Source organism: Zonotrichia leucophrys, chromosome 2 (assembly GCF_028769735.1).
Source record: "Zonotrichia leucophrys gambelii isolate GWCS_2022_RI chromosome 2, RI_Zleu_2.0, whole genome shotgun sequence".
Classification (NCBI taxonomy): domain Eukaryota; kingdom Metazoa; phylum Chordata; class Aves; order Passeriformes; family Passerellidae; genus Zonotrichia; species Zonotrichia leucophrys.
Window position 1 is genome coordinate 149,200,672 of NC_088171.1, and position 27,842 is coordinate 149,228,513.

Consider the following 27,842-nt stretch of genomic DNA (forward strand, 5'->3'; position numbering starts at 1 on the left):
TACACTCATATATACAATTAAACACATTAATTTCTTATTATTTCTTTTAAAACATGAAAACATAATTTAATGTCACATTCATCCCTGCTCTCATTCCTGCCTTGAGGTGCCACACAGGTCGGTACCACTTAAAGTTCCTGAATTTATGCAAAATATACAACGGGTCAAGATTATTTTCAAAATAAACCACGAAACTTTTATGTTTGTTTGCTTCCCATTTTTACCTCCCATTTTTGAAGATAACGCTTCACCTAAGGATGGCATGAAATGCTGAAAAGGGACTCACTCGGACATCGGTGGCGTCTCCGTGCCGGATGTTGCTGGCCCACGTTGTTGGCTCGCTGTTGATTTCAAAGTAGTGGAAAACCTTCAGGACTCGTTCCATGGCCCCTGGGGAACGTTCCATGCCAGTACTGAGGTGAGTCTTTGCACCTGAACTTGGGGTGTGATTCAAGTTTGGGTCAAGGTAAGCTGCTGCCATGGTTTTGCTAGATGCTAGGTATCTGTCATATTCTAGGGAAAGGGAAAAAAAAGAAAGAAATTAATTTTAGTTATGTATGAATCTTCTACTTCTTCATACAAGGCATTTACCAGAAAACCACGAAGATTCACTTTCTTTTTGGAAAGCAACTAAAATATTTATGTATCTACAAACATAAAAACTTATCCAGATGACTACCAGAGAAACTGAAAGCCCCTTGGAGCAAGTGATCTAAACGTGAACACCACAATTATTTACAGAAGTGGTATCTTTAGCAAAACCTCTTCCATTTGTTTCTCAGTGACTTACCCCAGGTCCCTCACAACAAATAGCAGCTTTCAGTTCAAACAGTTTTCATCCCTAGAATCTGCCAAGTCTGCTCCTACAACAAACCTCTAAAGAGGGATAAGGAAACCCCAGCACTGAACTGGAGGCTCCCCACTACGAAGCCACACACCAACAGCAGGCTCTCCTGTTCCAAGGCTAAAACAATGAAATCTTCACTCCTTTTGTGCTAGTTTGGAAACCAGTGGCACACAAACCCACCCAGACTGAAGTTCATTATTCAGTGAGGAACCATTCAGATCACAGCTATCCCCGCTCTCAGCAATTTCTGAACAAGTGGCTAAGTTTTATTTTTCACTAGCCTGATTTCAAAGTCTGATGGCAAAAGGCACAGTGGTATGAGTCTGCATGTCAAAGGAAAAAGAAGAAAATTGCCTCTTGGCTACTGCTTCTAATTAGTCAGCCACAAGCAGATGGTGTCTGAGAAATCAATGCAGTCCAAGAGAAAAAGAGCAAAGAGCACCTCCTCCCTGCCTGCCAGCCCAGAGCATCATTCCAGTCCGCTGGCTGCAGAGAGCAAAGGACTGCAGGGCTCTGCTCCAGGCCTTGGACAAGTGCACAGAGCTTTCCCTACCTCCTCCTCCTCACAGGGAGGCAGTTTTGAAAATGTGAGTTAAAAATAAACTAAACTTGATCTTTTTGGCAAAGTGCTCTGAACGCCTTGCTGGTAGTAAACTGAATGTCTGAGCCCTGGTTCACCTCACTGAGAGGGACAAGAGAGACCCCCCTGCTTCCAGCTGAGCTCCTGTAATGCCTGGCTGCCCCTCAGAGCTTCAGCCATCATCACCCTGTCACCTGCCCAAGAAATGGCTCAGAAAACTATTGGGGGGGGGGGGAATCAAAACAAAACCCAGGTGATTTGGTGTTCAGGACTGGCTAGCTCCATGCCTGAGCTGCTGAACAGCAAGAGAAGCAGAAGCAGCCAGGATCAGAGTGAGGGAGAGCATCTCCCCTCCAGCAGCAGCTGTGACAACACCAGCCACGCTCAAAACACACCATGAGCTCAGCTAACAGGAATTAGCACCAGCAACATCAGTGCTTGAAATCTCCAGATTGTAGATAACATTTGTGAGGCTAAAACCTGACTGGAAGTATTAAGCATCCATGAAATTCAGACCCACCAGATAGAAAAGAAACAACAGCCCATCGGAGCAGGATGTCTTTACCTCTTTGAATAAATTGCATTGATCCAAGGGAAAGGCAGGAACTTACAGTGGACAGACAAAAGGCCTCTGATGTCCTGCCCTCAGGGGAGATGGTGAGAGAAGCCAAGGAGAAGCTTCTCCCAACACTTTGACAGTGTCTGACCCTTGAGGGACTTCCCCCACCTGCCAGAGTTTCCTATCTCTGTGAAAACTCAAGAAACCGCTACAGCTTCATTGCTCCTCTTTTCTGGACATCAATAAAAATTAATTAAGCCAACCCAAGACTCACATTAAAGCTTCTCCTCCTCTTCACCTCTCACAAACAGACACAGATCTGAAAATGCCAGGAGCCCCTCAGCAACTCTTTGACTTCTGCTCACCAAAGGAGCCCGTGAGCTGTTTTTACACAAACATTGACTTTAAAGCTGAAACAGGCACCAAAATCTCCCCTGTGGCACAGTAACACCAACACAACACGACTGTACAAGCTCCAAACTGCAAGACTCCCTCCTGTAAGGTTAAAATAGCCATTGCAAAACCCCAAAGGTCCTCAGGGTAGGGAGTTTCACCAGGAGAAATTCAGGCAGATGAAGCCCAATTTCCAACTGTTTGGAATGAAATTATCCAACTGTCTGGAGTGAAATTGCAGTTTTCAGGCTCAGACAAGGCCACTGACCTTGTGCAGGATGCTCTGCATCCTTCAGAACAACCCACCCTACCTCAAGGTCACCGGTGAAACTGCTGAGCTTTATTTAAAGTTTACATAAGCAGACAGCAGGGAGAATTGCTACAACACAAAGCAAAATTGAGTCATGTCTTCACAGAGAACCATAAGAATGCCTGCTTTAGTATTAATTCACCACACTCCAGCCACTTAATACACACATTCATCAGGTTTTATGTGGCTGAAGAACAGCTATAGAGGGAGAAAAGCTATTGGGGAAACACCAAACCAAGCATTTACATGTCTAGCCATAGGCTTAAATATGGACAATCTCCAGCCCTTGGGAGCAGCAAACAGGAAAGCAATGCAAGACTCCAGCACCTACACACTGAAGGGCTCTTACAAGGTGTCATTTCAATGGACAGGGAAACCACTATTATAATGTTTCATTATTCTTCAAAATGTGGAATTAGACATCAGACTGACAGTACTGGGTACAGGGTCAGTTTTCACAAGGTTCAATTTCACAGAGGTTTTTCTAAATAAAACAACCCCCTCCACAAAACTAGAATAGCAGTTTTCCTTCAGTATTTGATCTTCACTGGTTCCTTACAACTTCTTTTAAAAAGCCCAACGTTTACTTTATGAAGCACCAAAGCAGCAATAAATCTGATAGCTCCAGGTATAGAAACACATGCCATATCCCTGGTTATGGACCTATTAACATTCCCATTAAAACCAGCCCCTGGGTTTGAGCTTGTAGTGTGACTGTAAAACTCTGCCCCAGGCCAAAACTTTGTAAAACACAGCTGCTGTTAAACAACTACTTTACAAGAGCTGCTGGGTGTTTTACGATACAAAGAAAGCTCAGATAACAACACCACGATGCTTATTTGGGCTGTTCTAAATTCAAACCAGACTGGTGAGTAATGCTGCAATTACACATCTCAGTTTAAATGAGCAGCTTTAATCCTCTTGGTATTAAATAGACAGGTACAGTGTGCTACCATGGGCCAGAAACAAGCTGCAGTCAACTAAAAGAAGGCAGATTTACATTGCATATAAATCAGAAATTTTGGACACAGCAACCTAGTGGAAGGAGCTCTTGCTCATGGCAGGGAAGGTGGAACTAGATGATCTTCAAGATCTTTCCCAACTCAAACCATTCCATGATTTTATTACTTAATTCTACTGTATTTTATTGGATCTTGTGGTGTAAAAAGCTCATGGTGTAAAGTCAAGCATGGTCAAATTTCTTTGTATGCAAGGCTCTGTGCCAGTATCCCTTGGAGCTTCCAAGAGGAAGGACTATTGTTCTCCCAGGGCTCGCACTTCAGAGAAACCCCTGTGATTTCTCAGCAAGGTCAAGGACTATTCCAAGACTGGGGGAGGAGCAAAGCAAACCAGCAAAGCAAACCAGCCCTGCTGAGATGCTGCTGTTGTACCCAGACTACAACACAAGATGTATTTATTATTGCTGAGATGGTTTTCTTTACTGTGGTGAGAGTACCTGAGATTTAGGCAAGTTGAATCTGTCTAGAAGTTATTTCCTCTCAAAGTGACTCCTCCTGACACATTCCCACATTTGCTGACTGTATCAGAAACAAAATCAGTGTTATGACTTCCAGTAGCACAATCAAAGTTCTAAGTCACGTTTCACTATGAGCTTTGAGTACTCAGAAATTAAATCATTTCCACTAATGAGACAGTCAAAAGTCATTAAAAAATATTTAAATCAATTAACTGCAAATTGGTTAATAAAGTGATAGTAGAGTCATCTCATAAGGAAAATGGTTTCAATGCAAATAATGTCTTCAACATCAGCAGTTTGATAATAAAAAATAATTTAAAAAATAAACAACACTTTCTCTTATTAGTGTTGGCTGATGGCCAACAATGCAGTGCTAACAAGTTCATGTTACAAGGAACCAAGCTGTAATTATTCACATTATTCACACTGTGACTCCACATTGTCCTTTGTAGATACCATGAAATCTTATTATTCTTTAACCTCCACATTCTGATCCCCATCTAAGGCTTGAAGGCATTGACATCTATGAGCTAAAGCCCCTTCCAGGTGGCATTTCTGCAAAATAACTTGGTCATCTAAATTCAAATCTATACAAATCTGAAAGAATCTATAAAATCTGTTAGAAAAGCTAAGAATACAGTAAGGATTCAGAGTTCATTTTGTTCTCTGGTCCTGGTGTAATAATCCTTCTGCAAGACTTAAAATACTTTCAAATATTACTTAATTATTAAAGTAAATGAAAGATTAGATTTAGATTGCTTGCACCTTTGACAAACAATGCTGCTTTACTGGACAGACTGACTGCAAAGCAGCTTTCCAGAGGACCTGGATGTCCTGGTGACACCAAGCCAACCATAAGCCAGCAAAGTGTCCTTGCAACCATCAGGCTCCTGGGTTTTGCTACCAATCCTGACAAGAGAGACAGGGACATTATGGAGACAGTCCAATGAAGGGCCACAAAAACAGGTCAGGAATTTCAGTGTCTGTCATACAAGGAAAGGCTCAGAGAAATGGGATGGTTTGGCCTGGGGGAAAAAAGCTCAGGGGGATCTTCCAAATGTGTATAAATACAGTAAAGATGGAGCCAGACTGCTCGCAATGATGCCCAGTGATACATTCATTTATTTGGGCACGAAGGGACAAAACAGGAATTTCCATTTTAAGTATTAAGAGAAAGTTTTTGCACTACACAGGTGGCTGAACACTGCAACAGGTTGCCCAGAGGTTGTGGAATCTCCATCTGTCTGTATTCAGATCACAGCTGGACACAGTCCTGAGCAACCTGCTGTAGGCTGACCCTGCTCTGAGCAGAGGCAGAGGAGGATAAATCTCCACAGGTGCCTTGCAACATCTGAAATTTTGTTATTTGGCAATAAAAACTAAATTAAGGATTTATTTCACACTCTAAAATAAGAAATTATCCAGAATACATCTCACATCAGAGAGTAAACATCTCGTGCATTTCAAGCTCAATCCATTTTCACAGCTTGTATTAAATCCTGCTGTAACTCACCTTGCAAATATTAACTTGACTATCTCAACCTCACAGACGGGAAAGGTGTAAAGTACAATTTTAACTAGGATCCCCATGACAAAGCCTGTATTTTTGGGGCCTGTGTTGAGAGTCAGCACATTGCTGACTTTTGGTATTCCATCACCTGATACAAACACATCCACAGCAGAGAAGCAGCAAAGGTGCCAGGTGTGTGACAAGCCCTTTTTGCATTTCCTTGATGTCAACATCTTCTTACACATTTAAGGATGAAACCTGGAGAAAACCATCAGGTTTGTGATTTCAAATTAGGGATGGATTCAGAAAGAAAGGAGAAGGGCTATATTTTCCTTTTATCATCACTTTAGCCTTCAAAGGCATTCAGTAATTTCAGCTATTTCCATAAGTCACGTTGGAATGTCCCTGTTTGTTCCCTGCTGAGTTTATTTTTCTTGTACTTCTTCTTTCAGCTAATGCTGATGTTCAAAAGCAGAAGAAAAAAGGAGCAATCCTTTGTTGCACTTTACCCTGCCTTTCAGCTATGTTCACTGGTTTTGGTAATATTTGCTATGACTACATCCAAGAACACATTTATGTATTTATTTATTTCTCTTGCTGCCTCTTTTTATTCCTTTCCTGGTCACTGCTTTCTCCCTACTCCTGCATATACAACTGCAGGTATATGTAGTTTTAAGTGCAGTATTTGTAGCCAAAAGCATTTATCAAGGCTCTCAGATCAAAGTATAAAGCCAGACACATTAAAACAATTTTAAAATCAAGTTCTTAGTATCTATTTTAGCCTAAAACATCTCACCAAGTACTTCACTGTATTAGTATGAAATAAAAACTGGCAATTTCATTTTTCCCCCCCTCAGGGAATATTGCCTGAACAGTTACTAAATCTATGTCTCAATACAGTTGAAAGATAATACAAACCAAAGTCAAAACAAGTTTAGCAATACAAATTGCCAATATGGGACCATTTATTTCAATTATAATAATGTTTTAGGAGATTAAACATTCAAGGAAGCATGAAGGAGGAATTCAGACACAGCATGAACTACAAGACCCACATGAAGTGAAGCAATATGACATTCCTGGGCATGTAAATGTAAGACAAGGATAACTCACTAAAAATCAATAATAAACAAAGTATAAATAAATTAATGTATCACCTAAATTAAATTAAACCGTGGCATATTTATTCCCTGTACAGCTGCTATGGTCAAAGGCTGCTGAAGAACTCTGAGTGGCTTTTGCTGAGTGCCAAACAATTCTGAACTCAGAGTGGATTTTGCTGAGTGCTGTTACTGGCGCAGCTGCACCTTGGGATGACAGGATTGACAGAGTTTCAGGGGACAGACCAATGGTTAAACGTTTGTCCTGTCAGGCAGCAATTTTCCAAATGTCCCAAAAAGTCTTGTACTCATCCACTCTGCATTCAAAACACCACCCATCCTTCTCACTAAAAATCCCACAGGATTAAGCCCTAATGTACCTTTAAATACTCAGTTTAACCCAATTTTATTGGAACATTACATAATCTGTGCTATCAGCAATTCCCTTTGGAGTCAGCACCGTTTTCTATTTTTAATATTAAAAAATTAAATAGTGAGGAAACATCAGTTGTGTTGGGAATACAAGAAAATCAATGTCTGTACAAGCTTTAATTAGAACACAGTATCCAGTTAGATACTTGCCTAATTTCTCAACAGCACTCTGAACTTTCACTGTGGTCCCTTGGCACCACTGAAATTCAAATAAACACTAATCTCCCCTTGAATTTTTTGTTGCTTGCTTCTAGCAAGCTCTGGAGAATTAGAGGGGTGCAGTTTTATTTCAAAAGGCACCAGAGAAATGAGCAAGTAACAACTGTGCAATTTTAAAATAAAGATTTAAATTAATTTCTGTGTATTTTGAAGCTGCACTACTTGTTGGCAGCAGCCCTTGCTATGAAAATTGAAATAAGAGACTGAAGGAATGAATTCAAATAATCTTTTCTAACACTGAAATATTGCTCCAAGGAGGACCCACACAGCCCAGCTCTTCTTCCAAACAGCTTCAGAGGCAAATACAAGCAGGGAGAGTTCACTGTCCTTCTAGAATAGTAAAAACTAATGAGAATTGGTGATGATGCAAGGGTGCTTCTCCAAAATTAAAAACCAGAAGTGCCTGAAACAAGAGGCAGCAGAGGAGAGCAATGAGGTATCACAGCTACACTGTCAAGGCTCAACACATTTGGCTTTGGCCACCATTCGATTTTACCTGGGATTTCCTGGTTTTATATTACTGAATGACACCATCCCAGCCTATAATTCAAAATGTTCCTTTTAATGTTTAACGCCCTTTAATAATTTCAACTGTCAGATAAAAGGCACTTAAGTGCTCAGGAGGAACAGCATGACAACAGCCTCGCTGCTGCTGGCAGGGCAATGGCCTCTTACAAAATTCAATGACCTGTAAAAAGTTTGCCTTAGGTTTATTCTGGCTCAGGTGTTTCTCAAAGCCAGTAACCACAGCCTCTCCAGAGGTAGAAATGAAGAAAAACGTGATTCTTTACTCTGTACTCTGGCTAAGTCAAGCTAGAAGCAGATAAACACACACTGTATGGACCACTTCAAGATTTTTATTAAAAATAAAACAAAAACCAACAAAACATAATAAAGCCTTAAAAAGGCAATTTAAAACACTTCATCCACTCCAAACAGATCATCGGCCCTCTTCAGAGTTCTGGAGTCAGCACCAATGATTCCATATTGCTTTGTATCAGGACACAATTTATGGATTCCCCACCAGTGCATCCATCCCAGGTGGATGCTCCTGATGTGCTGTGCAGGGCTGAATCCAAACCCAGAACCCAACACCCCACTGCAGATGGAATTCTCCCTTGGACAGGGTCCCTTGCTCCCACACTCTCTCCAGAAAAAAGGGATTTCTGTGCTGTGCACTGCCCAGCTAAGGGAAGGGCATTCAGAGCTTTTGCTCCTTTCAATCCCGATGAAGCTCTGAGGTTTCTGGTGGGGTTTTCCAGTGAATGCATCATTAAATCTCTGAATGGAACCATCAACACTGAAAGGCTCACAAAATTGGAATCATCCAAGAAAACACCTTTGGTGTCCAGTCAAAGCACTTTTCAGTCCTTTACCTTCAATCTAACACAGGGCTACTGAACCTTTCTTAATTAATTAAAGCAAGTCTAATATACCACCGGGCCTGAAGTTTGACATTTACACTCTACTGAGAAATAAGGAATTCACAAATTTAAGGGAAAGCTCTCACCTAAATAACATGATTACAATATAAAGTGGGTTCAGAATGTGTGCTTTAGGGGTTTCTTCAACCTGCAGTAAACAGAGAGGAGTCAGACAACAGCTTACCAAAGAATTGATGTTAGAAAAACTAATTCATTTTTCAGAACCATCTCCACTATATATGTCAGATCAGCTAAAAATTTGGCTTTGCATGAGACACAAATGACCAGAAGGGTTAAAATTTCTAGAAGAGCTAAAGAAGGTAACAGCTGCCATTAGACCATTCTACTTCCAACTGAGTCACTGCTTCCTGAGGTTTGTAAGCCAGGGGAAGGAAGCCATTCCAACTGGTATTAACCAGCCCAAAAACATTTAATTTAGGGCTTCCTTCAAGAGAGCTCTCTGAAAGTGGAATTTAGTACTTAAAAGGATAAAATATTGGGTCTGTGGTAGAAAAATTAATTGGAACCTGGAAGAGGTGGGTTCAATTCCCTAAAGCAAGACAAGCTTCAGTACAATTAAGTTTCCTCAGTTTTGCCACTTCCAATTGTGGAAGGAATCATGCAGAACACCACAGGAATAATCAATCACAGTACACGTGGCACTATTTTCATCTCCTCTCCAACCTCCCCTGACAGGAGACACCCAGGGTCAAAACCTCATCGTGCTTTGCAACACATGAGCCATAATTACAGCACAGCCTGTGCCAAAACCCACATCAGCCTCTTCCACTAAAGCAACTGTTTGGGCTGCTCCATCTAATCCACCTCATCCCACCTGAGATAACCCAGATACTGATTTGTTATCAAATTTCAAACAACAGGGAATGGGGTCAGAAATACCAGAAATATCTAATTCTACTGCTACACATTTCAAACCCAGAAGTAAAATTGAGTTTTTGCAGGTTCTGTGACAGCCCATCCATGGTGATCAGCACAGACCCAGCAGCACTGAGGTCCCAAACCAGCAGTGTGAGCATCCCCTCATCATGGCAGGGAGCAAAGGAGACAGGGGTGACAGGTTTAACATCCTCATGGTTCAACATCTTCGTGGTGGAGAAATTCAGGCACACCTGAAGGCACCAAGTCAGCAGGTTTCACTAGCCCCACAAGAATTTACTGCACCTTTTTAGAATATATTTGATAATGGACAGGTATTAAGTAAGAAGCTCATAAAGATGCAACTTACTTTACAGTGCATTTTTCTTCTATTCAATTATTTCCCTGGAAACAATAAATCAATTCCCACCATCACAGTGATGAAATACGCAATTTGTGTGTGACAATCTCACCATTTGCAGAAACAGCAGGTGGTAATAAATTAAGTTGGTGTTACACAAACAAGACACCTCCATAAGCTAACACCCCACACACAGAGGTATCAATCCATCCCCCTTCAAGCCTCTACTAGAACACACAGGAATATTAATTGGAGAGGGGGGATGTATTGAACACGTGCAGTTTTTAAATGCTGAATTGACTTGGCCTGAGAACACAATCCAAAAGGATCTGGCAATTGAAACACCTTTGCACACGAGCTTCAGGAAGCAGAGTTCTTACATATTTACAATCTGTGCCCTTAATATGCTTTAATTTATTTTCAAATAAATGATTTGTACTAGTTAGAGAGAAAATAGAAGCACAATCTCCTTCAGGAAGGAGTGTGTGTGCTTTAATATGTGTGAAAATATTTCTGCACAAAACCTGAATGTTGTGACAATACACCTTCCACACCACAAACATGCAGCAAGTCAGAGGTACCTGGGTCAGAATTACCTGGAAACACTTAAATACCTACATAAACTGAACAGGAGCAAAAATTAGGAAAAACTGCACAAATTGATAAAATTATGAAATATTCTAAACAAAAAGGACAAAGTATTTCACCAGATTACCAATTTTAGCCTGAAATTGGTTCTTTGGGATCTTTGTGACTTGGAAGAGGTTCTGTCAATGCTTACTAAAGGCAAGGGGTGTCTTCAGCATCACTCAACCCCTTGTCAGCAGAGAATTATGGATTAAGTTTTTTCTATTTTAGCCCCAAGGTTCCACAGAAAAGTCAATGGAATTTCCAGAACATCTTCTGCATTGTTCAAAAGTCCAGAGAAACACAACTGAAATAATGAAGGGGCAGAGCAGGAGCCTTGTGAAGGGAAGCTAAGAAAGGCAGGACTCCAGATGGGAGCTTGATCAATATTTACAAGATTCACAAGGATGGATAAACTGATATTAAAAGATTCTCTAGAAGTCTCTAATGCAGTGGATACTGAAGGAACAGAAGGACAGGCTGCAGACAACAGTCATGCTCACACATTCTCCTGAGATAGTCACAAGTACGAGATGCTGTCCAAAGAGAATGAAACACTGATGGGTTAAATTATTTTATTTAAGAACATCCATAAAAGCTTCACTTTTTGCTTCTGCTATTGAAGGTGAAATACAGAATTCTGGAATGGTTTGGGTTGGAAGGACCTTCAAGATCATCTCATTCCAACTCCTGCCATGGGCAGGGACACCTTCCACTATCCCAGGTTGCTCCAAGCCCCATCCAACCTGGCCTTGGACACTTCCAGGGATGGGACATCCACAACCTCTCTGGGCAACCTGTGCCAGGGCCTCACCTCCCTCACAGGGAAGAATTTCTTCCTAACATCTGATCTAAACCTCCTGCCCTTCATGTTAAAGTGGCTCCCTCTCCTCCTGTCACTCCAGGCCCTTGTCCCAAATCCCTCTCAACTCTCTTGGAGCCCCTTCAGGCACTGGAAGGGCTCCAAGGTCTCTGCAGAGCATTTTCTTCTCCAGGCTGAACAGCCCCAACTCTCCTGGTTTGTCTCCATAGCCAAGGTGCTCCAGCCCCATGATCAACTTAATGGCCTCCCCTGGACTTGTTCCAAAGGTCAAATATAACCCTTGGGGCTTCCAAAAAGTTCAGATGAAAATACATATACACAGCTTTTGGCAGCTTTTTCATAGACTAAATTTATCAAGTCCATAGATGCCAGTGCAAAACAATGATGTCCATGCTTAGAAAAGCCTGAAATCAAGTCAGAAAACTAAAAGAAGTAAAAAAACATTTTTATTATAGAACAGCTCAGAAAAATAAACAACTCTATGAAAAAAAGCCCATCTATGAACACATCCAAAAAGCCTACACTGAATATAGTCTGATCCTTTAAAGGGTTCATATAAGTATATTAAAACAACAAAAACAACGAAAAAACCCTAAGAAAATTAAGGAAGTCCCAATGTCCCATCACTCAGGTCTTATTTTTCAAGTTTTTTTAAAAATTATTTTCTTGCACAGAGCTTAAGTTCTCATGTATAGTTTAACATCCAAAGATCATTAAAGGAATTTGTCTGGTTTCTCAGACATGCCTGTGTTAGGAGCTACAAAACTGATATATGGTCATTTCTGAAGAGTGTATTTGTACAGAGGTTTGAGTTCATTTTTCAAAGGCAAGCAAGTTGTCACCAGAGGCTGCTTCACCAACTTAATAATTTCTCCTTGCTGCCCCTTTCCTCCCTGCCCAGCATTTCCTCATCCACTCTTCCCAACCATGGAGCCCTTGCTTCCCTCTGAGCCCTCCTGCTGCTGCTGCTGCTTAAATTTTTGAGTTGCTTTTACACATGAAGACAGAATAAAGCAGTCTGGCCCTATTTTTTTCTGATTTTGGTGGGGGTTTAGTTTTTCTTGGGGTTCACAGTCTAAAACTGGCACTTCTAAGCCTCTGCTGCTAAACTATTAAATAACATTTACTGATTTTCAATACCTGGTCAAGAGAGAGGTGAAGAGGAAAGACAAAGAGGAGCAGAGAACAAGTAGGAGATGAAGAAGAACTATTCCACTGCAATGGTTAAAGAAGGCAAAAATAACTTGGTATACAATTTGTATATACTAGCATATAATTTGTAATACCAGTATTACAAATTCAAGTGTAATTTCCAACTTCAACCTTCTCTTTTTCCTTCCTTTAAAGCCATTTATCAACTCTTAGCCGGTACCCAGACAAGTTTGACCAACTAAATGGACAGATTTAACCAATAATCTTTAACAGGGGCAGAAGTTGATGGAATTCTCTGGGAACAGGATAAACAAGTAAGGTTTGTTTGCATCTGAGGAAGGTGATGAGCACCTGTAATTTGCACCAAAATCAACAAAACAGCTGATCACTGACTATCATGGCACCATCCACAGGTCTCCAGCCAGGCACTGGAATTTTAAAGAGGTGATAGGAACTTTTAAGATGTAATGAGGTGCTTCTTTTCCACCAGGGACCAACTGAACAAGTAACTACAATGAAATGTAAAGGAAAAGGGTAATTTGAGCTATGCCTCGCACAGTCTACAGCAGCATAAGCACAACTAACCTCTAATTATTTCCCATTATTTTGCAAATGTCAAAGTATGGTCTTTAAAGATGCTCAGCATTTGTCAGGAACATGATTTCATTACATTTTAATCAGCTGCAGAATATTTCACTTAGCAAGTGAGTTTCATGGCTGACAGGAATTCCACAAGAAAAGCTCACTTAAAACGCAGTTATGTTCTGCTGTCAAAGACAACACCACTCAGAGGAAAACCTGAGACATCAAGAGTTAATAGGATTTGCTCTGAAGAAATGAGCTGCAAATGATTTTCACACTCCAGAAGGAAATTAGTTTTCCCACTTTAAGAGGTGAACAGAAGAATACTTTGCTAATACAAAGAAGAGTACAGAGCAGCATACTTGATGAGACTTCATGGTTTACTCTACCGCTTTAGGCAAAATAAATACATTTTTAAAAATAAATAAATAAAGATCAAGCCCCTAAACTAACAGCCCCAAGCCACTATTTTCCACTTAGAGCAATCCTACACATTTAAAAAGTTTTAGGAAAGACCAAATTCTGATTCATTAATGGGCAACACTAATTCTTTATTTAAGATGTCACTCAACAGCGACTGAAAACATCCCTGTTCCACCCTTCTTTGTGGAAAATGCATTTTTCACAGCAAGAACTTGACTGTGTCACACAGACTGTGACCCAGAGCAGAAGTGAGACAGGCACAGAGAGGGCGAAGCTGAGAGAAAAATCCCTCCAGGAACAGATCCCGGCGGGTTTGGCAGCACAGCCCAGCCCCATTTCCCCACTCACTGCAATGACCCCCTGCCACACTCGAGGTCAGAAAACTCAGTTTATTTCAGAACTTCTTCATCATATTTGAAGTTTCTGGGGCCAACTCAAACTGTGGAAGACGTTTCTCAACATCAATGCATGCTAATTATATTTTTTTTAAACTAGACAACTCAAGATTCTTCATTGTTTTAATTAATCAAAAGAAACCCACAGCATAAAGATTTTGGAGATGTAGAAAACTAATACCAAAACTAAACACAACCCTGGTTCAGTTTCTCTTTAGTTCACTTTTATGATACAAGGTCATTTATTAAAGTCATCTCTTATCCATCTTCCCTTGGTTATCACAATTCAGTCATAGCATTTAAAAGGACAGGACTTGAAAAATGTTTAATTATTTCCCTGGTGTGTGTGTGTTAAGTTCATTGTTAAGTTCTGTCACCTGATATTAAAAAACCAACCTAAAATCAGAGTTGTTGCTTTTAGAAACTGGACAAATGCCCAGAAAAAAAATGCTAAATACTTTTTTTCCTCATTTTTCAGATGTAAGACATAAATTTTAAATTGGTTTTGTTCTTTCAGAGTCTAATTTAAAGAAGACAATATATTGCTGTACAGCATATATAAAACATACAGATTGATCTCAATGCTTTAAAAGGCACTTAGCAAAGATGTACACCAATACAAGGTATTTACAAAGAAATTATTTTGGACAGAATTTGTCAATTCTTATAGGATATTTTGCAGGAAAGGCTTAAATTCCATGTTTGTTTCAATGCAAGAAAATTAAGATTAAAGGGAGATAACAAATTAGGCTGGGAGTATGACTATAAACATGTTGTTTTGACAGAAAGCTCTGAACTTATAAATCAAGTTATTATAACATTTATATAATCTTCTCTTACATGCTAAAGAAAACAGTTCACAGTGATAAAACAAACAGCACCTCTCTGGTCTGAAATGAAAGAGAAAAAAGAAAAAAGTAATAATTGAGGCAAAAAAATAATAGTCCATCTAAAAATTTAGTGCCAAATTACACTGTACCACCAATATCAAAGAAAATACAGGCCAGAACTGATAAATCCACAACCTAAAGTGCTCCAGATCCACTTTTCTCCTTCAGCAGGGCCTTGATTATCCAAAGCAACACCCGCCCCTGTGATCTCCAGCAGACTGGAATACACAAATGTGGTGGTGAGGAGTGCTGGAGCAGCTGAGTGCTCCGGGATGAGGAAGGAGGAAGAATTCAGCACCTGAAAGGACCCAGCCCAATAAAATCTGCCCAGTCAGTCACAACGGACACATTTTATGAGCAGCTTTATTGCAGAGCAGGAGGTTGTCCTTGGGAGAACAGAAGGGCACAGCTCAAGTCTCACTGCCTGATCTGATACTTCTCCTAGCAGAGAAAAGAAATAAAGCAGCACATTTTTATTCCCATTTCCAACAAAACTGGAGCAGCATTAATAATGTGAGTGCAGACTGGATATACAGAGCAAGGAAAGTCCTAAAAATAGAAGGAAAAGTATTCAAGAATTTTGTGGTAATAATCTACAAAAAGTTATAGATTAACTATTGTTTTGTACAATTATTGTAGGGCTGAAGCAACACGTGTACCACAGACAGCAACAAAACTGAAATTCAAGATAATTCCCACATTAGGGAAAGGGAATGACTCTCACTTCCCAAAATGCAGCATTATTAAAAAAAAATCACAACCTCTTGTTTATGTTCCTACCACTGAACAGGAAAATACTCACTGGATTGAGACATCAGTGACTGATTCATAAAATGAAATTATTATTCTTGGCAGACATAAAAAACTATTTTAAGTTGAGGTTTGGTGTTCTCCCTCTTGATTTTATGTCTCCAAATACTGTGTTCATACTAATCTTTCCTGAATTTCCCAATACCATGCTGAAAAAACACAGAAGATTTGTGACTGCAAGTTTCAAACCTGTCCTCATTTCTCATTCTTCTGAAGATGCACAAGCCTTTGCAACCACACAGGTAACCTGAGACACCTGGATTTAAAAATCCTTCAGCCAGGATTTCTGACCTCTGTGAACTCATAAATACAGACCCAAGTTTGATCCCATCTTACAGCCAGTTTCAAGTATGAGAGTTTTCCCCCATTTTGATGCTTTTTTCCTTGTTCCTGATATATTTACACCCAAACCCTCCCACTGTGGTTTATTTTACTTTGGCTTGGCTGTGATTTTAACATTAAAAAAAAACAAACTAGAGATAAATCTGGATTAAACAGAAGTGACTGGTTGCCATTGCTTTTCTCTGCTGGATAAACATGAAGTGTGTTTTAACTTGCCTGGCTTTTCCTACAGGATGGAACAGGAATTGTGAACATGACCTTGCTGTGTATCCAGGAGCACCCAGGGTGTGCTTGCTCCTGATTTCAGATAATTCCCATTTCCATCTCCAACAGTCACTGCTCCCTCCCAGAACAGACCAGACACAGAAAAAGCACAACTATTATCCCTTCAAATTTTAGGAATTAATTTCAGAGATTCCAGACTGATTTCAGCATCAGCAATTAAGGACTAGGATAATTCTGAGTAGAAAACTACCTGAAGGAGGGTTTATCACAGAAATTATTTGGCAGCCACAGCCACAGCAAGTGCTCCTGTTCCTACAGCAACACCTTGGTTTTCATCAGCGTGGAACATTACTTAAACTGCCCAGATGTATCACAGCCAGAGGTGGGAAGAGAAGTGAGATGTGGCAGATAAGAGCATTATTCCAAAAGCATTTTTATTGCACCTCTAGACTGACAAAAGATATTTAAATTATATTCAGATGTGCAAGTTTGGTACTTCGAACTACTGGTCAATACAGGTCACATAGTTGTTCCAGGAAAACTAAATTAATGCAACCAAAACCAGCAAAAAGTTTGTTCAGTATCACATAAAACCAGAACCTATACAAACACCAAAATTACTCTGGAAAGAAGAAGAGTAATGGATATTTTCCAAACAAAGACCTGATGATGCCTTGTATTCATATATTCAGTTTATATATCCTGTATCTATAAAACAGTATATATTTTATATTTTATATGAGATACTATATGAAATACTACGTGTATGTATTTAAGAAATATAAAAGTAAAAGTAGAAGACTGAAGGGGCAAATGTTTCATTTTAAGGACAGGAACAAGGAAGAAATTCTCTGGTGTGAGGGTGGTGGGGCCTTGGTACAGATTTCCCAGAGAAGCTGTGGCTGCCCCATCCCTGGAAGTGTCCAAGGTCAGTTTGGATGGGGCTTGGAGCAACCTGGGACAGTGGAAGGTGTCCCTGCCCACGGCTGAGGGGGTTGGAGTGAAATGACCTTGGAGATTCCTTCCAACCCAAACTATTCTGTGGTTGTACAGCATCCTCCCAAGTCTGTGTAAGAACACCACAGGCACTAAGTTCTCATAATTATAACCAGAACAAAATCCCCCTAATTTTAGTTTCAGAAGCACATGCAGAAAAGCCCACCTTCTGCTGAACCTGGTTAGCTGATAAAACATTAACTTATTGACCTGACAGGCACATCCCTATGTGCCCATCCCATTTCCATGTCAGAGGACATGGCTGGAACAGCTCAGGGTGTAAATCTTAATTTCTTTGCTGCTCTCATGATAAACATGACACAGGAATCAGCCCTGAACTGGGAACAGATACACAGCTCCTGTCACCCTTTCCCTCTGGGGAGGGGCTGGGATGGATATCTGCAGCACCCACATGCTCCTATTTGACAGGTACAGCTCTACAGAACCATAAATCAGAGACCTTTTAATTCTGCCAGCATGAGTCAGGACTGCTGCAATCAAACACCTGAATGGACAAAAAGCTGCTGTTCAAGTACCTGGCAATGCAACTTGTTGCATGGGAATCATTTGTTAGGATCAAATTGAAAAGGCTGCTCGACTCCAAAGTACCTTTGTTGCAATTCTTCAGATTATCTTGACCAACCATCGTGACACAGGCTGAGACAAAACCCCCTTTGAGCTGAACACACTGAGATTTCAGGAACATGATTCCTACTATCTCCCCATACCAGCAGGAACAGATCATTGCTGAGTTGCACACATATCAGCAGAAAGGTTGTGAGAAGTTTCAATCCTATTGCCCCTTATCTTCCAAAATCAGCTAAGAAGCTACAGACCACACCCAGTTCCTTCCCAGAAATAAAGATGTAACAGGACTGCAGACCATTACTCACCCTGCAATCACTTATGATGAAAATGTTCCTTGCTCCTATGACCTCTAGATGGATGTTAAAAGAGAAAACTCAAACAGTATGGGAATCCACGACCAAATACTGGCAATTCAGTGATTAACTTTGCTTTATCAAGAGGTATGGTTCAAGTGAGGAACGTCTGGCTTTACTTTTACTTCTACAGCACAGCCAACTGAAGTAAAAAGTTCAGCTTTGGGTCTCAAAATGCCACTGTTGAGTTCATTACCCTCATCCCCTGCTGATGTGATGCTGCACAGGACATCACTGAAGAGCTCAGGTGCTGTGAGCTGCTGTCCCAAGGCACAGCAGAACTGAAGCACACACTGATTTTACTCCTGTATTTACTCAAGATGAGGAGACTCAGGCCATGGAAAAAGCTGTTTCTCCTTAGACATTACCTTGGTAAATCAAGGGACAACACTTCATTTGCAGATTCCAATTTAAATAGGAAGTACAAACCCCTAATGCTCACTGTTATGGATCTGAAATCACTGGCAGGAGAAACACGACTTCAGAAAGCAGTGACAGTGCTTGGGGAGAGGATTAACCCATCTCCCTTCTGGCAAAGTAACAAAGCTGGGTTATCAAATAAATACATGGGAAAAGGGAGTTTGTTTACAGGTTATTTTCAATAAAATGACTCAGCAGGATTGAATACACACAGAAATGCTTTTCTTACTATCTATGCTAAGCTACATTAAATATCAGAAGAGGACAATCCCACCCTCTTTCCATATGCCAATAAATCCATGCTGGGCAACCACCAGTGACCTCCATACCTCAATCACCTCCACACCTCAGGCAAGCCCTGTCCTTGCAAACCCAGCAGGGAAAACTGGCATTGGGACTTCTCAACATGGATTCAACAGGAGATACTGCAGGGATCTCATTGCTTTTGCATGATGATGAAATCTTCATGAATGATACAATATTTCTGTAACTCCTCCAATCAAATACTCTTATGATGTCCTGTACTTAAGCTTCTTTTAATATAGAAGCTTAAGTACACTATATTATAACTTTTTATATTTATAGTTATAATAATTTATATTATAACTTTTAATATAGTATTTACAAAGATATTTCCTTATGTTTGGATTTTGGTTGTTGTGCTGGGTTACAGATTTCAGCAGCTTGTACAGATTTCCCTACTATAGTGTTATTGTGTATATTAATCTGTAATATCTCCACTTTTTAATAATTCCATGAACAAATCCATATCAGGTCATGAATCTAGGAATACTAGTGAGGGTTTTTTTCCACACAATTAATGAAAAGTACATCATCTTTGCTGGCATATCAACATTTTTTACAAAATACATATTTGCAACTGTTCAATTTCAGCAGCACTACATCAAGTGAAGGGTTGAGACAACCTAAAACATTTCTTACAAATACAACACCAGTCACAAAAGCTCATTTCAGTACCATAGTCCCACCAATAAAAGCTTCCAAAAGAGACATTGCCCAATGAATTGCATTTGCTAAAAACAGAGAAGCAGATAAGAGATCATCTTTGGTACCTAACGTTGAAATGCTGCAAGTCTTGCCAGGTTAACTGGGCAAATCAAATTATGCACATGTCTGTAGATGTATTTTACATACAGAAAATAAATATACACAAACACATAATGGGACTTGTGATAAAGAAATTTCAAATATAAACTGAATAAGAAAGCAATTAGGGCTATAAACTCCTGCTTAACTTTTGTGCTTAATGCACCATTTCCAACAATGAAACATTCACTTGGGTTCCAACTTCCACACTTTGCTGTTAGACTTGTTTTCCAATGCTTCTTTAAAAGGATCTTTCAAACATTTTGTTTTCCTTACTGAAGTTTAGGTTTGTTCCAGGCAGCTCAGAATTTAATTCCAAGCTGCTTCACTGGCTCATTACCAGGTGCTACAATTGATAAGATCACACATCTCCATTACCCAGGGAACACCAAATGCTCCCCCAGCCCTTTAAAACAATCACTTTCCTTTCTTGTAAGAATATCTCCAGCTCCATCTTCCATTCCAGTCGTCTCTGAATGTGAACAATCACCCCAGTGGGAATGCAGCAGACTCCCTGAGCTGCACAGTTCCTGTATTTTAAAGAATATTGAGCTACCACACGTTGTGCTGGAACACTGGAAGGGAACCCCCCCTGCTATTCCAGATTATTTTCCACCTTTAAATATATCCAGGCAAATCAGGAATATGATACTCTGAGCAATCCAGTCCAGGGGAAGGTGTCCCTGCCCATGGCAGGGGAACTGGAACTAGACAGATATTTAAGGTCCCTACCAGCACATACCATTCTGTGATTCTATGAACTTTTTGCCTTGAAAATTAGTGGTTTGATGAGATTAACATTATTTTTCTTCTTTCTACAAAAACCTCCCCAAAAAACAGGAACTGAAGAGATGCTTTTCATGGTTTGCAAGTCTCATAGCTCAAGAAGCTACAAAGTTATTACTAAGTTTAACAAAAGTTTAGGCAACATTACCCTTCAGAAGGAAATGGCCAATGTAGCCCACGTGGTTAGCCAACAACAGACTGACAAATGACAAACCAGACTTTTCCCAGTTGTTTTCCCCTCAGACACCATGGGAAAAGCACAAAATGTCACTCCTAAACTACACCTATAGAGCAAAGAAGAAATGCAAGAGCAGGCGCTTCCCCTCCAGTCACTTCAGCTGAAGCTCACTGAGAAGATGCAGCAGCACACCCACACAAACAGAAAGGCTTTTTTTCCTTTCTATACACAAGAACAATTATATTTCTATGTTATATATAGAATGTCTGCATCAAAGAAGCAGGATATCTTGCTTTAGAGATTATTTACCTGCCTACAACCTTCACAGCAACGTCCCTTACTCCATTTTTTTATGACTGTGTCCCTCTTAGTGATCACCTATCACATAAAAACCTAAGGGCCTGTTGGACTGAATGTTATCACTCTGTCAGCAACACAGCAGAGATTTATGACATGGAGATGAAGGAGAAACAGCTCTGACCTCCTCTCTTATGCATCCAACTGCCTTGCTTATATTCAACACATGACCAGCAGGTCCCATCTGAGCACACCCCCTCAATCAGCAGGGCTCACCAAAAACAAACCCACAACATTTCACTTGGAACTGCTTCTCTTTCAAAAAAGATTGCAACATTTGCAATAGGGCAAAACTCTTTCCCAGCAGATTAAATACATTTCACAACACAGGTTAAAATTTTTATTATTTCTTTTAGTCAAGAGTAGGTTTTTGACTGAATTTGGCTCAATTATTTTAAGCCAGTATAGATTTTCCATGTCAGTTTGAATGGCTGAGTTCAAGGACTGTGATCACCCTGCAGTAACAACTCACATGGCACACACTGAATTACATCAATTAACTGTTCATAAATGACTAAACAGAGCATTTCTGGAAGATATTCAAGCAACTTCCTCCTCCTTGGGGTGGATAATTCACAGACCTATAGCAGAGCTGCCCAGCTACCCTTGGCTGTCACGTTTACACTGATTTCACCCAGTTATTGTGTAAGGTTAAAATTCACAGGAAACACAAGAAAAAAGTTACCAGCAAAAGTATCTAGGTTGAAGTGTAATACATTATACCATTAATGATTTTAACAAATTTCAGAGATGCTAGTGAAAAGTCTTTAATGATCCATGATCACTTTCTATTCTGCTGTTAGAAGCAGAAAGGAAACAGCCCTGTATGACAGCAGCACAAAGTTTCAGCACTTAGCTGGGAAAGGAGTGGTGACTGCTCAGGGATCAAGACAGGCACTTCAGCATCCCTGAAGTTGTAACTGAGCTTAAGGATGATCAGTCCACAAGACCTGACATTTAAAGTTTCAAATTACTTAATGAGAGGGAGGAAGCAGCCAAAAATGTCTTACTGCTATCCTGATAAAGAAATACAGACTTACTGAGAAGAAATATGCCAGAACAAAGTACACACTTTTTCTTCATTCAGCCACCAGAATACCCTCAAATCCAGAGTGTGCAGACCAAGACTAAATTATTCAATTCAGTAACACTACTTAGATTAGATTTAGATGTGGAGAGGAGGCAAAAAAACAACACAGTTTCACACAAGTACTTTCTAAAGCAAGTAAATATCTTTTTCTCTGTAGCAGCCCTACAGACAGAGGCACAGAATTGGCTGCAATTAGGTCATCCCACGCTATCGCTAAGAAGATTTGACGATTTCAGATTTAAGAACGCTAAAAAAAAGTGAAACCTCTGTATGAACACAGACTCACTGAAATATTTCAAAGCCTTTTCAAAGAACAAACATTTGCTGAGATCACACCTGGTACAATGAAAGCTCAATCTGCCCCATTCAAAAGACTACAGAGCACTTAGAAAGTTATGGATAATAAAACACATCAAGATCCCATTTTAAGACATTATAAAATACTTTAAAAGTTTTATCAGTTTTTGCTACATGTAACCTGACACTTTACCAGAAAAACCAAAGAGGCAGAATAAAGACATCAGAACTAACTGGTTCTCTCATTAATATATTACCTTTCTTGGACTGCAGATATCTCAGAGCCCTTATCAAAGTAGGCCAGATCCGTCTCATTTCCCTAAGGTTAAGCCGGTGAGCAGTACACAAAGTAATCATCCACTAAGGCATGGCCACCATTCAATGACAAATATAGCTCAAGCTATTTCTCATCTGTCCTATTTTTTGGGAAACTGTGATGAAGCTTTTTCTAGAAATCATCACAACTGGCAGCTGTGAAGATCCTGGTGCCTTTGTCCTCTTATGCAACCCCTGGTGTTCCCCTTCTCCCCCACCAGGAATAACAAGAGATTACAGGGCTGCTCTCCAGATTTGGGGCAGAGGGGATGGACAAGCAATCTTCCCTGAAGTCATGTTCTGAGAACACAGGCGACCAGAGGAAGAGGTGGGATCATTTTTCATTCATTTCAGTAGCTGGAATGGGTGGGGGGGAATCAATACCTTTTATCATGGCCCAGTGCAGCCATCCCCAGCCCTGCTGGGGCATCCTCTGGGACTGGAGTGGGGGGGGAAACAGAAACCTCAATACTAAGCAGCCTGAACAGCAGATGGCAAAAGCTTGCTTTTGCTTTCAGAAGATTCTTCTTCTCTACTTTAAAAAGTTACTTTCTGGGAGGTACCTTCATCCTGACCCTCACAGCAGTCCAAGGAGAGGAATCCCAATTTCATCTAATACTTCTGTTACCCAATTTATGACACACAGATCTGGCATTGTTGTTACCCCTTCACGGTAAACAAGTTTTACTAAGAGCAAAGGACACTCTGTATTAGCTTTGTTTCCAGCTACCGTTACTCATTGTTTACTAAATATTATTCCCTTGTGAGCTGACAGGTTCTGTACTTCATGAAACCAGGGTGTGGTGTTCCACTTCTCCCATTTCTAAGTCGATTCTACTCTATGTAGCATAATACGTGAATGTGTGACATATTATTAGTTTAGCCTTGAATATTTCTGAAAGGTGCAGAAAACAGGCAAGACAAAGTGCTAAATGCTTCTTCGTGTGCCCTCCTAATTACTAGACAATAAAAACTGTAAATAAATTTAATCGTTTTTTCAAACAACTACTCAGCTATGCCTATCGAATCCTTAGTTAGATACGTCTGCCCTGTACTTCCGAAGTAACTGGCTGTCCGTGATCCAAGATTACGGTGACGCAATACTTCACTGCCAGTTTCTCTTCCAAAAAAGAAAGTACATTGAAATGAAAGCAAGCACGAGGAAGGTTATGCTTACAACCAGCAGCATTCAACTTTTTACAGTTGTTTTCCATCTAAGGAAGATTTGATTCTTTAACTACTAATAGAATTTCGACCTTAATCCCTGTAAAGTCACATCCACAACTCCAGTATACAAGTAACGTCCAGATGATAATATGGTAAATATTAAAAGTCTTGGGGTGCAAACTAAGATTATCACGTGAATGACTTTCCCATGTCCATCTAACTATTGTTACGCCTCAATTTCAAGTCCAACCGTCTCATTGTAATAAATTCATGCTCTGTGGCTACTTATTGTCTCCGTTTGGGGGTGGCTAATAGGGGTGGCAAATTCAGAGACATCAAGTAAAAACATGAGAGTCTTCCGCTCCCTACGATCAGGATCAGGCACTTAAAAACTACTTCTTCTAAAAGGTGAGTGAAAGCAGGATCACCCTCGCAGCGGCTTCAAACATACAAAGATCACAAACAAAGCCGTCAGATCCTCACATCAGTGCAAGTACAAACCAAACAGCTCAAGTGCTCTTTTCATTTCAAATCATTCTTAAAGGCAGAGGGAGAAAAAAAAAAAAAAAAAACCTACAAAACCCGAAGCATCCCAGCTGTCAGGTGAAGCAGCTCCTGCAGAGGGGCAGCTCCGCACTGCAAGCGCATGACCAGAATATTTATTTTCTAGCTTGGCTTTGAGAGGGAAAAAACCATAGAACCACAGGTGGTAAAACGTTAAATTAAGAGGGAGAGAGAAATGCATACAGATATATAGACACACATATACACACAGTTACATATAAATAAAAGGTCGGAGTACCTTTAGCCCAGCACATGGGGAAAGGGCTGCAGCCGCTTTTCTCCATGCAGCCCGCACCTGCCCGCCTCGGGGGCTGCTGCCCGGCCACCTCCAGCAGCCACATACACGGAGCGTGCTCGATGCCGGCCAGCTCCGGCACACAATGTCCCGATTCAGCGCTCCGGGCTCCTGCGGGGGGAGGCTGGAGCCGCCTGGCCGCGCCGGATCCCGGGCAGAGGAGGGAGCCCAGGCCCTCCCCGGGGCGGTGCGCCTTCACCTGGCCGCGGGGGGAGCGCGGTGCCCCGGCCCGCCCGGGGCTCCAGCGCGCTGCGCTGCGGGGAAGCCGCGCCGCTGCCTCATCTCCCCCCGCCCGGGAGCATCATCCACCTCCTCGTCCTCCTCCTCCTCGCCGGGAGCGGTGCCGAGGCGGAGTGAGCCCTGCGGAGGAGGGCGGGCAGGGGCGGGAGGCGATTACCCGGCTGCCATTAATATGCTAATCCCCGTCTGCTGCCCGCGCCCGGCCGGCTCCGGTTCAGCCTGTGCGCAGAGGCAGAGCGCTGGAAATGCGCTGGAAACGCCGCCCGGCCCGGCCGCGGAGCGGCCTCGCTTCGCTGCCGCCGATGTTCTGGTCCCGCACCGCCCCTTCCCTGCCGCACCCGCGTTCTGCCACCGCTTTTACACATTTGCTGTGTCCGCTTACCGACACCAGGCATCCTAAAAGCAAAACTTGGCTCTAAGTGCACGGGAACTTCCCTAAAAGCGCTGGAGAACTTCCCCAAACTTCAGCAGGATTTTGGGTCACACTCTCCATCAGCACTTGCCTCACTCCATGAGATGATGGATGGAAGAAGCCCGGCAGTGCTGCTTGGCCCTAAAGAATGAATATCGCAGCCCACGCCAGCCCTCAGTGCCACATCCAGCCCCCTCTCAACCCGGGGCTTCTTTATTGGCTTCTCATCAGAAAGCAAAGGTCACCTCAAACATTCACCCCAGATGGTGAACGGCCTTTGTTTCTGCTAAACTTTGTAGCACCTAACACCAGAACTGCTTAAAATAGTTTTCTTTTCAAATGGTGAGTATAAATACTGCAGAAGCCAATGTTTATAATAATCACACAACCAGGCACAATGTGTGTATGGAAATAAAGCAAATATCCATTTTACAGCAAAGTATTTCACAAAAATTATAAATAACTGTTTCAGCTAGAACACCTATTAAAATCAACAGGAACAAGATTCACACTTATCATTAAAGCTCTTTATATATTCCACGGTAATCTCTTCTCACTCCCAGCCCTCAGCAGTAAGGCGTGAGGCTTATCCAAGACTAGAACCAAAAGGGAATTAATCTAAAGCCAGCAGACTTCAACTTAACCTATCTGCCTACTTGTAGCAGCATGCACTCGTCTACAGCATATGTTTAATTACCATTCTTTACTGCCATCTCATTTCTCAATACACTGACTGGCCTTGCAGAATTAGTGGTGGATGTCAAAATTCTTGATAAAAAAAAAAAAAAAAAAAAAGAAGAAAGGAAGCAGTAACTGCATTTAACTATTGTCTGCTTCTCTATTTAAACGAGAAAAAATATTCTATGGTAAAAAAAAAAAAAAAAGAGAGAGAGAGATTAGGCCACAAGCAGGCCCATCAGATGTTCTGCATCACTGCTCAGGCACAAAGCTCTTTCTGGGGCTGAAGAAAGCCAAAGGGAACTGAAGACATGCCTGGGTGCCTTCCTCCCCCCACCACAAAGTTTTCCAAGCCCCAGTGCTACACAGACAGACAAACACTTCTGGTGACAAGGTCGATTATATTCACCTTCAATAATAAAGCAAAACACGCTACAGCAAATATTTAAATTCCCAATTATTGTAGTTGTGTGGGTACAGAAGGGGCACAGACAGGCTCAGTGCCTCTCTGGTTCATGCTGCAGCTGGCAGGGCAGGAAATCTGCTTTTACACATCCAGCTCTGCCATGGGCTCCCTTGGTGACCTTGAGCAAGTCAGACTTGTTTCCTTCAAAAGAGGAAACTGCAGATACTTCTTCAGTTTTCCTTAAATTTATTTGATCTGTGCTCTAGGGTGTAAAATATATTTTTTCAAACGTGTTTCTTCCATAAAAAGAAATTGCTTTCCAGAAAAGGAGATAAAAAATATCAAGAAGTAAAAAGGGGAAGGTCTAAATTAAATTTTATTTATGAAAACAAAACCCTTTAAATATCAACTGGTAAGTGCATTGCCAAGGACAGTTTTAATAAACAGAATGTGTGGACTCTGTATTCTTTACACTTATAACAGATGAGGCTAATACAGATTATCAATCCAAGTGTCAAGAGATACTGCCTGCTCATATAATACCAGTATTATATTCATTCTTCTCAAGGACATAAATTCTTGTTTCTGTATTAGACTACAAAATGAAGGTGAAAACTAAGCACTTCATAACATGATAATTTTTAAAATTCAATTTTAGAAGCTGTCCAACATTTTACACCCTGAATATATATTTTTCACTTAAACCAAGTGCTTCCTTGATGCTTTTTAAAAAATACTTAATATCTATTTGTTATTATAAGAAGTACACAGTGGACATATGCTCATTCTCTTCTTTCAAATAACATGATAATCTTTTTCTGCACAAAAAAAAAAAAAAAAAGATAAAAAAAAAAAAACCCCAAAATAAATTTATGTCTGAGATGTAGAACCCCAACAAGGCAACAACAAGGATAAGAAAACAAACCTGAGAAGTTAAATACATCTCCCGTATACAGAGTATTTACAACATTTTATAAATACTGCTCCTCAAGGAGGTATCTGAGCAGCATTTATGTCAAGTAATCTGTTTTAAGTAATGCCAATCAGATTAGAGCATTTACTGAGGTAAGAAACATCTGTCAGAAATTAGGGCTGTGGAACAGGAGCGTTGGTTCTGGTTGTGCAAGATGCATTTGCTGACACACACTGATAGTATGTGTGTAGCTGTCTCTGTGTAAGCAATGATGATAACAGATATGAAAGAAAAACATAAAAAAGTATTTCTAGAAAAAGAAT

At 40.8% G+C, this 27,842-nt stretch overlaps 1 protein-coding gene across 8 annotated transcripts in view; it reads right to left on the minus strand.

Moving 5' to 3' along the window:
- PTK2 (protein tyrosine kinase 2) overlaps nt 1-27,842 on the minus strand; it is a 187,029-nt gene that overhangs the window by 104,480 nt on the left and 54,707 nt on the right. For 3 of the 8 annotated variants that reach the window (XM_064706735.1, XM_064706737.1, XM_064706734.1), the window contains exons 1-2: nt 24,814-25,225; nt 287-513 (exon numbers count right to left, since the gene is read on the minus strand). In XM_064706735.1, coding sequence (XP_064562805.1) covers nt 287-513; nt 24,814-24,916 — 330 coding nt within the window. In that variant the 5' untranslated portion in view covers nt 24,917-25,225. Of the gene's footprint in view, nt 1-286; nt 514-24,813; nt 25,227-27,842 lie in introns of those variants that run through there. The other 5 variants (XM_064706733.1, XM_064706732.1, XM_064706739.1 and 2 more) reach the window with 3 other exon arrangements.